The sequence below is a fragment of the Chiloscyllium punctatum genome, chromosome 20 (genome assembly GCF_047496795.1).
Source record: "Chiloscyllium punctatum isolate Juve2018m chromosome 20, sChiPun1.3, whole genome shotgun sequence".
Lineage (NCBI taxonomy): Eukaryota > Metazoa > Chordata > Chondrichthyes > Orectolobiformes > Hemiscylliidae > Chiloscyllium > Chiloscyllium punctatum.
Window position 1 is genome coordinate 51,652,392 of NC_092758.1, and position 14,366 is coordinate 51,666,757.

The 14,366-nt window shown below is 40.7% G+C and overlaps 1 protein-coding gene across 8 annotated transcripts in view; it reads left to right on the forward strand.

The window, feature by feature from the left end:
* The window catches only part of rnf44 (ring finger protein 44), a 151,088-nt gene that overhangs the window by 101,638 nt on the left and 35,084 nt on the right, over positions 1–14,366 (forward strand). For all 8 annotated transcript variants that reach the window (XM_072590899.1, XM_072590896.1, XM_072590897.1 and 5 more), the window contains 2 exons: positions 9,044–9,254; positions 10,443–10,610. In XM_072590899.1, coding sequence (XP_072447000.1) covers positions 9,044–9,254; positions 10,443–10,610 — 379 coding nt within the window. The remainder of the gene's footprint in view (positions 1–9,043; positions 9,255–10,442; positions 10,611–14,366) is intronic.

The following is a 14,366-nucleotide window of genomic DNA, read 5'->3' on the forward strand; positions in this document are numbered from 1 at the left end:
TACCAGCTATCAACCCCTCAGAAAACGAACAGGAAATGACATCACCACAAACCCCTAAACTCCATGCAGGAGAAAGATATAAATAGAAAGCAGGAGACAACAGCTTCGCTTCACTTGGAGGTCGCCACTGATGATGTTACCTAGCCAGGTAATGAAACGTCTGGATAGCAAACCTACACCCTAAACCTCAACCTGAGCTACAAACCTTCACAAACTTTGCAAAGCTACTATCATCAATCCACTCTGCAAAAAAAAAAGCACTGTTTGATCATTCTCATTCATTCCTGCCCTTCCTTCCTTTTGTCTTTCTAAGTATCTTGAAAGCATATTAAGTGGTGCTTCGATACCTTCCCAATTAGCTGATGAAGGTAGACTGAAGATTGGAGAGATGGCTGAGCCTTCTGTTGTGTGTATGATTGTTCAACACTTGCATAGCAGGGATGTCACAAGACCTGACTTTAAACTGGAATAGGCTGCTTTGTTATTGGGGTTATGATTAATGGCGATGTACACTATTTGTTATGGTCTGTGAAAAATCATGACGCAAAGTACACTTAGCAGACTAGAACTTTTCGAGTCCCTTCACTGGAGTAAAATCAGATAATAATCAAAATTTGAGCCAAAGCCAATAACACCACGATGGGTGACGAATTTGACCAAGACAAGTAAAGAGATCTTAGGAAAGATAAGCAACAAGAGATAGCATTTTTGACTGTGTGAACTCTCAACTTCTGTTTCTTTAGGCTAGTGTCCATTATCTGAAAGCTTCAGTGAAGCTTTGTGAAACAATTTTTACACTAAAGTTATATTAATTCAGTTTTTTTGTAGCAGAAATGAAAGCATTCAGTGGTTTTACTAAACCAGTAATGAATGCCTCTGTACTTAGATTTACGTTTAATTTCCGCTTCCACCATAAAATGTACTGATCCGTTTTTAAACATAACTTTTTTTTAATATACCAAAACACATTGCAGTGTTGGTGGTCATATTTCTCCTCCGTATTACATGCTTAAGCAATGCCAAAGTATAAATCTGCAATATTTTGGATTCTAGCACTTCTTTGTTGAAATCACCAATATTTGTATTTGATGCTCCATTTGACAGGCTTGACTCTTGGTAGAGTCTTCACGGTTGAAGTATGTCCAAGATGCAAGTGATTTTATCATCTTCTCTAGACCCCCCCTCCATGGCTGAAGAGTTTGATCCACAATCTGCACGTGCATGTACAGAACTGGCAATTAGCTTTGGTCATGCTTTAGGGAGTTTCTGCAGTCATGCTGCCTCTGACCTTTTAATGGGTACATTAGATGTTGTAATTTTCACTTGGATGGTACTTGAAATGTGTTGAATTAAATTTTTCATTTGTTGTCTGCATGTGGACCAATCGGCTACAATGTATTCCTGAGAGAGGATGTAGTGCAGAACTTTGTAAAGTTCTTTTTTAGGGTACCTTTGTATCATTTGTACTGATCACCTTGATGCTGTTTCCTTGAGGTAGTTCTCCATAGAGGACCTGATTAGGGAATTCATTCACACAGGATACAAGGCTTGCCCATCGAATTCATGGATGTGGCCCCTATGCTGTTAGGGCTGTATTTGTGATTTTACCCTGCTATCAAATTCTAATATGGACCTTGGTGACTTTAGTAAAAGTATTCTAGGGCTTTGATATGACTCCTAAATCTATTCAAGAATTCTGCACTGTACAGTGTGGTAAGTACACTGGCCTGATGGAGTCTGATTTTAGTCTTCAGCTTAATGCCATGCTACTTCCAGACTCTATAATGGAGTTAGCCAGATCCAGAACTTGCATTCTAGATGCATATATGGATATCTTTATCAATGGTGATATCTCTAAAGAGCACACAACCAAACTATGATTCTTCTAGTCTTGACACTGCTGTTGATGGTTATATCTGATGCTTGGCTGTTTGTGCTTAATACTGACTGACCTTGATCTTGGAGAGCGAAACTTTTTGACAGCCCTCATGAATTTGTTTACCATGGTCTAGATGCATTCTGGTAGAGGCTATCTTCTAGATACGTTCCCCACTGCAGGCAGCTGGAACACAGCTACTTCCAGAAGCTGTCCAGTTATTGCCTGTGTGAATTTGATGGAGACACTTGATAGAGAAATTGAAGAGCTTCCTTAAACAGAGCCTGAAAATTAGTTTGTCTCTGGTGGCTTCCTTAGTTAAAGTAACAAAGGAGAGGGTGAAGAGTTGGGGGTCCAATGCTTTACACCAGAAAGCATCAGGTTACCACAAAAACATCAGACAACTCTACACAGGCACAAAAACTTCCAACCCTGCAATTATGTAGTAGACATAGGATTTTCACACATTGATTCAGGCATGCAGTCTTGGAGAACATACCCTAAAATTAGGTTGATACTCACTTTCAGAAGCTTTAGTTAGCTTCCCGAACAGCATATCTGCTGTCGGCACAAAGCCACACTGATGACATCATCTAGAAAGCTTGCCAGTATTTTGACAGAATCCTTGTTTGATCTTTTCATATGATTGGGTGAAGACTTACTCCTTAGTTGTTGCACCTTATGTTTTTGAATCCTTCCTACTCCGAGAGAATGCTAACACTCATCGGGTCTCGAGTAAGGTTTTCCTGATTCCCAGTAATCTTGACCGGTACTTCCCTACTTGGACACCAAGTGGGGTCAAAAACTGGAATTTTGAGGTCACAAGCTCAGACAGTAATGGCTATCGTGTAGCTCCATTTCTCGCCCTCATGCTCTCTCGTGTTCTCTTCCCCTCCCCCAACCCCCAGCCCCAACGGCAGTTACAGTTCTCAGATGGATGCAGCAAGTTTCATGGCTTGAAATGGAGTTACTGTAGGAGTGTGTTTGGGAGCACTGCTCCTGATGAAGACTGTAGATTTACTAACGCACTCTGTACTACACTTTCTCTTCTTTGCTAAAATGCCTTCTACTCCAGAGGCTCCGCCTTGTATGGTTGACTTGATTTGTCTTCAGTTGAAGAAAGGGAAGACAGGCTTTCTTTCTCAGGAAGGAAGAAACTGGTTTTGTTTCTCAAGCACTTGTTCACGTTGATGCAAATTATCTCCTATGATGTGGGGCTTTCTATGAAGGAGCTGTATGGAGTGCTTGCACGACCTTTCTGTTATGCTACAGTTGGGATTGGTAGGCCATTTGCAGCCTTCACTTGGTAAAAGCATGAATTGTACCTCAGTTCGTTGTTGTAGTTTATTGGTTTTTGTACTCTACCAGTCATTCTGCTTTTCTGTTAATGTTCAAACTTGTGCTAAGCATTTTTGTAGGCTTGATGGTTGGTTGTTGACGGAGTTTGCAAGAAGACTGCATGTGTAGGCTGTTGGACACGTTACGAAAAGTTTTCAACATGCTCATCAGCAAGTATACTGAAATCTGGAAGACCAGAGTTTTGTCTTAATTCACCGTCATCGTGACTTTGGGCAAGGAAGGTCAAACTGCAGAATGGTGTCAAATTGTTAGAAAGGTTTCTGACAGTTACAGGGTTCTTGGGTTTGACACCTAGTTTAGCCATGTCTGGCCATTTGATTTTAGTGTTTTGCTTGGTCTTTCATCTCTACTTGAAGCCGATCAGGTGGTGGTCAGTGCAGCACTCTGCTCCTCATGTAGCATGGGTTATTGTGACACCCTTTTCCTTCTGTCTGACAAGCACATGGTGAAGAAGGTGCCAGTGCTCGGATCATGAATGTTGCTCGGTTGTCTTCTATTTTCTTTTTCAGACAGGACATGATATTGATTATGGCAAGTTCATGTTTGGCATTACAGGAAAGCACATTTCCATTTGATTTTTTTTTCTTTCCACCTGCATGCTAATTGAGGATATCTGACTGTGGCATTGAAATCACCACCCATAAAAATGATTCTGTTGTAATTCAGGAATGATCAGATCATTGTAAAACCTCTTGTTTTGCAATGTCACTGTTGGTCATTTATGGAGATTGTACTACAGTTTTGCAGGTCTCCCATCTTTGTTGGAGGGCACAGTATTGACTCATTAGTTGTTTGTTGATGCATTTGGAAAGTTTGACCATCTCTTTATTTTTTAATCTCCCCCAATGGCAAAGTTAACCTGTGACCCTCTTCTGTCAGAAATAGACTCCTCCAAAAGGAAGTATAATTCTGCACCCATTCCATCGCACTGGTCTTCTCCTACTCGTGTCTTGAAGCCCAGCTTTGACTACGCCATACAGTCTGAGTTCCTTGGCTCTTAGATCTGACCACTCTGGCCTCTCATTGATTCAATGATCAAAGAATGCAGACATCCCAATATGTCACTGGCGTGCCCTGTGATATTGTCTTTTTATGGGTTTGTTTTTCATCTGTACTTTCTTGTTATTGGATTGAATCGCTCCCTATCTGCTGGTGAAGTAGCATTTGAAGCTGGCTTTGTTTAGGCCTCTTTGTATTGGCTTTCCCAGGGGCAACCAGCGAGTTGTGCATCATGAGGTGGGACAGCTGGGTCTCTAGATGGTCCTGTCTGATGCATATTCCACTTTTCGGTACATCTAGTGACCGACTGTAATCTAAGGACTGCTTGACTGCAGGTCAAATCTTGAGATTTCCAGTGTGATTGCATCTGTTGCTTTGTCCACTTCCCATTGCCGTGGAATTTGGCTGCATGTCTATAAGTTGTGCTTTCTAACTAAATCTTTGTTATAGACGAAGAAAGGTACATTTTACCACCCCAACACACTCAACTCATTTTGGAGCATTCCAGAGATGAGGATCCCAGTCATCCAGCAATTGTAAACGTTTGGAATAGGGTGCTTCTCTGCCTTCAACCTTCGTCACAGTCCATGCTATATTTCGTCGTTTCTGTAGTAAGAACCCAAATCTATGTGTGCCACCTTCCATGCTGTAGAGGACATTTGGTTCTCCCTTTCAATACTTGTCCCTCCATTGTACAGCGAAAGGTTACCAGGACACTCTGTGAGAAGGGATGGTTAGGACTTGAAGTGAAAGGCTGTCATTACAGAGAGAGCACTTTCAGTTTGAGATTAGTCTCCTTTTTGTGAATGTGGGGAAAACTGGTCCTGGTTATCAAGATTGAGCCACCTCATTACCTTTGAACCCTAATCTGACCACATGGGGTGAAATAAAAAGGGAGTGTGTTGCACAAGGTGAAATCTGTTTCATAAAATTTATCATACATTCAGAGGAAATAAACTAAATCAATTCTGTTGCTCTGATTCTGTGAGGTTGCAAAGCCCCTAACTTACTATCAATTCCAAGCTGACGTTTTGAAAACTGGTTTGTATAGTTTAAGCTATCTGTGTCGTGGGAAAATTGTGTTGAATTTATACTCTTTAAGTAAAAGACCTTCCTGAGAATTTGGTACTGGAATGCTAAGTTTTCCATCCATCTTTACTCTTTATTTTTAGGGGAGATAAGAACAAAAGTCACATTTAAGGAACGTGATTAGATGCAAAATGGATTAACAACTGATAAAGAAGTATATGCTAAATGAATGATTTAAAACATACACATTTTGTATAAAGCTCCTCAACAATCAGTCTGTTCATTTGCTGGGTGATTACTGCCATTGTGCCCATCGCTTTGCAGTAATTGGCAATCTGGTTGTGTGAGGCTTTTTGGGAAAGAGTGATCATAACATCAAAGAATTCTTCATGAAGTGGAGAGTGCTGTCATTCATTCTGATACTATGGTCCTAAATCTAAATAAAGGAAGCAATAATGGGTATGAGGCACAAGCTGGTGGTGATAAATTGGAGGAAAGTTACTTCAAAGAATGACAGTGGATAGGCAATGGCAAACATTTAAAGACATAGATGAACTGTCACGAGTCTTGCACAAAAAAAATGAGAATGGTGGCCTGACCATTGCTAAGAGGGGAAATTAGAGATGGTATTAGGGGTACAAATTGGTCAACAAATACAGCAAGCCTGAGGTTTGGGAGCAGGTTAGGAGCAAAGGAAGACAAAAAGATGGATTTTAGAGGGGGAGATGCAGTATGTGAAGACAAATGTCTGTTCCTGACAGTCAGAAACAGGGGAAGTTATAAGGGGGAATAAAGAGATGGCAGACTGAATAAATTACATATTTTGGTTCTGCCTTCACCAAAGACATAAATAATATGGAAAACACAGGGCCCAGTAAGAGGGAGGATTTGAAGGGAAATTGATGAAGTTAAAGGCCAATAAATCATCCTGCTTTTCCAAAAAAGATGGAGAGGAAACAGGGAATTAACCTGACACTGATAGTGGGCAAAGTGCTGGAGTCCATTGTAAAAGATTTAATAGCACAGCGCTTGGAAAACAAATACAGGGTCTGACAGAGTCTGCATGCATTTAGAGAGAGAGGAAATCGTGCTTGACAAATTACTGGATTTTTTTTTTGTGGATGCAACTAGTAAAGTTGAAAAGGGGGAAGCCACTGGATATGTTTCACTTGGACTTTCAGAAGGCTTTCAACAAAGTCTCACAAGAGGTTAGCATGGAAAATCGAAGCACACTGGATTAGGGGCAGTGTACGGACACAGAACTGGCTGGCAGATAAGAAACAGTAGAGTCAGAGAGTAATACAGCAAGGAGGCACACCTTTTAGTCCAACCAGTCTATGCCCACCATAATCCCAAACTAAACTAGTTCCCCTTGCCCGTGCCTGGCCCATGTCTCTTGAAACATATTTTCCTATTCACTTATCCAAATATCTTTTAAATGTTGAAAGTGTTGCCGCATCCACTACTTACTCTGGAAGTTCATTCCACACACTAACTACTGTGGTTTTTAAAAGAAACATTGCCTCTCATGTCTTTTTAAAATGTTCCAGTGAAAACAATCCCAGCCTATCCTGCCTCTCCTTATAACGCAAATCCTCCATTCCCAGCAACATCCTGGTAAAACTTTTACTGAATAGTCTCCAGCTTACTACTATCTTTTCTATAACAGGATAACCAGAACTGGGCACACTACTCGAGAAGAGGCCCCATCAGTGTTCTGTACAACCTCAACATAATGTCTCAATTCCGATATTCCAAGGTCTGAGCAATGAAGGCTCTTTTACTGAGAGGCAGACAGTGTCTAATGGGGTACCACAGGGATCAATGCTTGGATCCCAGCTACTATTGTGATTTGGGTTCGTTGAGTTTAGTGGCCAGTACGTAGCAGATAGATATAATGTGGATAAATGTGAGGTTATACACTTTGGTACCAAAAAGGAGAAAGCAGATTATCAGAAAGGCGATGGTGGGAAAGCGACAGGTGTAATGAGACATGGGTTGCCTTGTATATCTGTCACTAAATGTAAGTGTGTAGGGTGCAGCACAAAGTAAAGAAAGCAATGTTATGCTGACTTTCATAGCAAGAGGATTTGAGTGCAGCAGTAAGTTTGTTGTTTGCAATTTTACAGGGCCTTGGTTAGACCACACCTGGAGTATTATGACCTTACTTGAAGGGTGCTCTGGCCATGGAGAGAGTGCAACAGTGGCTTACCAGACTGATTTCTGGGATGGCAGGACTGATGCTCTGATAAGAGGATTGGTTAGGATTGCATTGAAGGTTAGATGAATGAGTGGAGATCTGGTAGAAACCTTTAAAATTCCAACTGAACAAGACTGGACATATGCAGGACGAATGCTTCCTATGACTGGGGAATCCAGAGCGTAGTAAGGATATCGTGAAGAAATTTCTTCACCCAGAGTGGTGAGCCTGTGGAATTCTCTGCCACCGAAAGCGGTTGATGCCAAAACATTGAATGTTTTTAAGAAGGAGTTGAGCTTCTCCGTGTGAAACAGATCAAAGGGAAGGGAGTGTGAGCAAGAACAGAATACAGAGTTGAATGATCACCCTTGATCATTTTGATTGACAGAACAGTTTGCAAGAGTTGAATGATCTATTTTCTATGTCTATATGTTTTCCTAAAGAACTTTGCTCCAGATCCGACATGGCAAGAAAATGTGATATGAGTTGAAGTTTATTGAGCCTGAAAGATGAGGCCAGGTGATCACTGAAGTAGTCAAATTTGAGGTGACTAAGGGTGAGGAGCTGAGCAACAGCTGGTCTAGATGGAGCTAGATGCTAGAAATGTGTCAGCAGATGATCTTTCTGCTGGAGAACATACAAAATTGGGATCTAAATTTGATTTCGGCTAGGATTTAGAGATTGTAAACCATTTCCGCTTGAAGCTATGGACAGGAAGAAAATAAAATCAAACTCCTAAGTTTTAGATGTTTTTATTTGGCTCCAAGTTAATGGCTTCTGTGGTTCCATTGTTTAGTTGGTGTAGTTTGTGGTTTATCAAAAACTGGATGTCAGGCAATTAGATTCGTAATGCAGAGACATTCAAACGGTCAACAGAGCTAGCAAAATACCTCTATTGCAAAAGAAATTTCTTTCCAAGACTTGAAATTAATGCGAGTTGGGAAGCAGTGGAGGAGGAACTTCTTCACCCAGAGAGGAATATATGAAATATATGGAATGCTCTGCCACAGAAGGCAGTGGAGGCCAAGTCTCTGGATACTTTCAAGAAAGCGATGGATAGTGCTCTTAGAGAAATCAATAGTTATGAGGATAAGGCAGTAACAAGATACTGATTGTGGATGATCAGCCATGATCATAATGAATGGTGGTGCTGGCTGTACTCCTGCACCTATTGTTTATTGTCTATAACTGCCCCCTCTCTCTTTTTCTCTCAAACTGACATAACATTTCATTTTCTTCGGTGTTCAACCCATGGATTCAAATACTGATTTTCATTTTTGCAACTCTTTTTCAATCTCTACTATCTAATTTTTCAAGTTCCACGTTGAGATATTCAGTGCGGGACAGTTTATTTGCGTACAGTAAAGGAAATTAAACTTGATTTGAATCTGTGTAAGCATTGGAAAATTGGAAATATCGAGTCGCCTGTCCAGCATAATCACAGTGAGAATGGGGGGACCCAATGCAAATAAGTAAATTTGAAATGAGAATGCAAAAAAAAGTCTAGATTTGGGGTATATTTTAAATCTTTTCTTTTTATAGTTGCAATCTTTTTTTACTTTCTTGCTGGTTTGTTGCAGTCCTCCTGCGCGACGCCAGTGGGGTAGGCGTGACAGGCCTTTGCATAATCCCATAAACCAGGATGAAAACTACCACCATCCTCCATATTCACAGCAACTGCCTATAGATGAAAATCGATCTTACAATCACACAAGCCTATCACCACGTATGCTTCATCCTGCTGCACATCCTCCGCAGCAAAACCCCGTCATGGTGGATCTCCACGAACAGGTTAGAGTCACTTACCACCTTTTGTCAGATTGGTTGGTGTGAGTATTGACATCATTGTGAGAGTTTTGACATCATTGTGAGTCTACTGTCTAAAAATACATAATTTATATTGTTCTAAATTGATTAGCTGTCAGGTGGAATAGCAATTGACTGTTGCATGTTACCACCCTACATTTGTTTTCCTGAGGGTTTAGAAGATACCATGGATGAGTTGGAAAGAACACTGATAATGGGAATCGAGTTGAGAAGACTGATGTCTAATTGTGCAGAGGAGCCAGGAGCAGCTCAGGCCATCCTCATCCTGGATGCTGTTGCCTCGCACAACCACTAGACTGCCTTCCACTGTCAAACTCTGGACTCCCTTCCTCCCGACTTTCATTTCCTGCGATCGACTCAGGTTTATATAAAATCCTTTAGACTCCAATCATTGTATTCCCTGATTCCAGGGTCTCCCTCCCATACGCTAATTCATTGAGACTTCCTTCCTCCTTCAATTTTCCCAGATTCCAGATCCTGCCTCTGTTCCCACACCTTAAAAATGCAAATATTGCTAAATCCTGAGGAATCTCCCTCCATCCAAATACTGTTTAACCTTTTTACTAGTGCTCATGTATCACACTGCCACTGCTCCACAATCATAAAGCAATATATCTGGTAACACTGTTTGGCAATAGCATCCCTGTTCTTCAAAAATCTCTGGCTCACAAAGAGGTGATACCACATTAGATCTCTGTGCTTTGTTGCAATCGGTCTTGCATTCCTGATTTATTTGTCCCAATCACTGGGGACGATTTGGCTAATGTTTTCCATCCACTATCTGGAATTGTGAGCAATTACTGAAAGTATTTCATCTTGCTGAAAAATGATTAATGATATTCTGATCTAAAATGAAAAGGGGTAATAGATACTGTGGTAAAAACTTTTATGATGTAACCTATTCTTGCATAAATGCTTTTATAGAAGTGCATTCTAAAAGCAGTGCTATTTATAAATGAGCAAAATAATTGAGTCTTAACTTGCCAGTTTAGAAATGAAGTCTTTATCTGTATGTGGAACCAGTTGATTACTTTTGTCCTGATGTGTAGACAAATGTTAATAGAATATTGTTGTTAATGTAATTTAATCACTAATATCTTAAAACTCTGTTTGTAGTCATCTTGAGTAATAATTATTCTTTTTTACTTTTAGATGCATCAAGGAACAGTTCCTGTGTCCTACACTGTAACCACAGTAACGGCACATGGTTTTCCACTCCACGCAGGGCAACATATCCCAGGGTGCAACACGCAACAGGTCCCAGCATGCTCAGTAATGTTCAGTGGACAGCACTACCCAGTGTGCTGTGTCCCACCACCTGTGAGTTTCACAACTTAAGATGTGTCATATTATGCTCGAGCTCTCAAAAGTCAGCTTAGGGAAAAAAAAAAGTTAGACATGACAATTCAAAATAAAAGTCCTTGCCATTTTTAATGTTTTATTTAATAGCTAAACAACATCTGGAATGTTCAAAGTTTTATATTGCCATGTTTTTAAGTTATGAATTTGATTGATTAATCAAGGCTGCGCAAGCATTTCTCTTGAACCAGAGGTGCCACATAGCTAAAACTCAGGCTGAGGTTTCAGTTTTCTTTATTTGTCATGGCTTAGTAATTTTTTCACTATCATTCTGAGAACATAGGGCATGAGTGGGCCATTCTGTCCCTTGTGAATACTGAGCCATTCATGATTGTGGTTGATGATCTACCTCAACCTGTGCTATCCTCATTTCCCTTGATGTCAATCTCTATCTTGAACATACTCTATGACTGAATTTCTACAGTTCTGGGTAGCGAATTCAAAGACTCGTTACTTCTGCGTGAAGAGGTTTCACCTTCTCTCAGTCCTTAGTTCTGAGACGGTGTTTCCTGTTTCTAGACTGGTTAGACAGGTGAAATGTCCTAACTACATCCACATTATCTAGCCCGTCAAGAACTTTGTAAGTATCAATCAACCTACTACTCATCCATCTAAAGTTTGGAGAATTCAGGTTCAGTCCCCTCAGTCTCTCCCAGGAATTAATCTGATGAATTTCTGTTGTGCAAAGGCCAAACTGCACCTAATTCTGTAGGTCCAATCTCCCCAGGCAAAGCATCTTTACTTCTGTACTCAAAATCTCAGTAATCAAGGCCAGCATAGTATGTGCCCTCCTAATTGCTTCTCTAACTGCATATGACTTATGAATAAGGCCACCCTGTCTGGTTTGATCTCCCACCATTTAATAAATAATGCGCACCTCTGTTTCTCCTGCCAAAGTCGGTAGCCTCGCACTTATCCATATTATATTTCATCTGACATGTTCTTGCCCACTTATTCAGCCTGTCCAAATCCTCTTGAAGCCTTATTGCATCATCCTTACAATACTCATTTCCCACCTTGTTTTATTGATGCCTGCAAACTTGGACATCCAGATCGCTACTATAGATAGTGAGCATGCGGGGACCAAACTGATACTTGTGATATCCTATTGGTCACAGCCTGCCAAGCTGCAAATTCATTTATTCCTATTTTGTTTACTGACCTTCTTTGTGAGAACTTTTGAAAATCTCTTGTAGAATGGAAATGCTCTGCATTCACCTTTTATCTCCTCTGCTGTTAATAACCTCCAAAACATTTGACAAGTTTTTCAAATAAGATATTAGCTTCAAAAATCCATGTTGTGTCTGCGTCTGATTCAGGTAATTGTTTCATAAATTTGAAGTTACCACACTCTTCACAAATATTCTCATTTTCCCAGTTGTAATAAGTCTGTAGTTACCCATTTTCTGCTTCTGTTTTCTAATTAATGGCATTCAATTTGAAATATTTTAATTTACATGGACTATCTAGACTTCATAGAATTTTGGAATATGATTACCAATGCATCCAGAATCTCTGTAACCATCTCTCTTACCACCCTGAAATGTTGTGGTTGTGGGAAGGTTCGCTGAGCTGGGAAGTTGATTGCAGACCTTTCCTGCCCTGTTGAGGTGACATCTTCAATGCTTTGGAGGCTCCAAAGTGCTGCTGTATGGTGTCTTCTGGAATTTATTTGGTTCCATTTCTGCTGCTTCCGGTTCCCAGTTCTGGTTGCTTGTTCTAGTGGCTAGTATATCGAGTCTAAGTCTGTGTTTGTTGATGGACTCCATGGCTGAGTGCCGTGCTTCTGGAAATTCTCTGGCTGTCCTATGTTCAGCTTGTCCTATGATTGTTGTGTTGTCCCAGTTGAATTTGTGGTCCTTGTCATCTGTGTGTATGGCTACTAGGGATAGCTGGACGTTGCGTTTAGCGGCTAGTTGGTGTTTGTGGATTAATGAGAGAGGAGGAAACCAGCAATTAACTGCCATTCATGGATATGGTGATACAAAGGATACAGAACAGTAAATGCACCACAACAGCAACCACCCAAATGCACACCAGAGAAGCTGCGTTAGGACCCTGTTCAAAAGGGCTACAAGTTACTGCAGCACTCCCGACCGATGATGAGAAGAAGAACCCCATCTCTGGAGAGTCTTCGCCCAAGAACGGATAACCCCACAACTTCATCCACAGATGTCTGAGAGGCAGACAACGTGACGAGGACATACTGCAACCTAACTCACTAGCCAAAATGCTTTATATAAAAAACGCCTCTGAATTGACAGCCAGACATCTCCAACAGCTGGGATTCATGACAGCCCGTAATCCGACAGGCATGCTTAAACAACAACTCACCAGGACAAAAGACCCAGTACCCATCATGTGCATGACCAACGTAATTTACAAGATGTCACCTAGACAGGGAAGGAAACGTCTGCAATCAACTTCGTGCACATTAAAAACTGCATGAAACACTACATCGGGCAAACAGGCAGGCAACTGGCAATCACATCCACGAACAACAACTAGCCACTAACTGCCATAACCAGCTATCCCCAGTAGTCATACACAGATGACAAGGACTACAGAGTCGACTGGGATAACAATCATAGGACAAGCTAAACCTAGAACAGCCAGAGAACTTCTAGAAGCATGGCACTCAGCCATGAAGTCCATCAACAAACACATAGACCTAGACTCAATATACCAGCCACTACAACCAACAACTGGAAGCAGCAGAAACAAAACCAAATAAATTCCAGAAGATACAGTACAGCAGCACTTCACAGGAGGGTCCAAAGCACTGAAGATGTCACCTAAACAGGGGACAAAAGGTCAGCAAATCAACTACCCAGCTCGGCAAACATACCCACAGCCACGACAACTGGCACCCGAGCTACAAACCTTTGCACTGAAATGTGGATCATTTGGTTTCTAGGTATTTGTCAACTTTCAATCCCATTAATTTCTCTAGTATTACTACTTTTACTCACTAATTTCATTGAGTTTTTCATTCTTATTATTCCATTGGATCATGAGTTATATTTGGTAGATTTCTTGCATTGTCCACTTTGAAGACAGACAGTCATTATTTACTTTGTCACTCACTTCCCTATTTCCTGTTAGAAATTGTTTTGACTCCTCTGTTCTGTTTATGCATTCACAATTGTCACTGGTAATGTTTTCCTGTTGTACAGCCATAGAAACATTTACATTTTATTTCTATGTTTCTTACTAGCTTGCATTCATTATTGAATGCATTGTCCCTTTCTTTATCAGTTTCTTGGTCTGCCACTGCTGAGTTCCGAATGTTTCTGGTCCTCAGGCTTGTTGCCTTTTGCTGGCAATTTTATCAACCTCCTCCTTTGATCTGATGTGATTTTTAACTTGATTTATTATCCATTGTTGACTTGCATTTCCTAATGGCTCTTTGTGCCTTAAATGAATGTGCAGTCCTATGTTGTTTCTAAGCTTCAGTGGGATAGATTTTATTGTTTGATCAGCCTAAGATCCCCTCTCACTAATGCACTGGTCCCACCCCTGATAAACAGTGCTGCTCAGCATTTTTTACTTGTCTTTCTAAAATGTCGAATATCCTTGAATAGTCAGTTCTTACCCTGAATAATCTTTTCACGCCCATGTCTATAATGGCACTAGATCAGACCCATTTACTTTGATTTGTGCCATCAATTCATTTGCCTTGTTGCAAATGAGCATTCAAGTAGTATTCTGTTATTT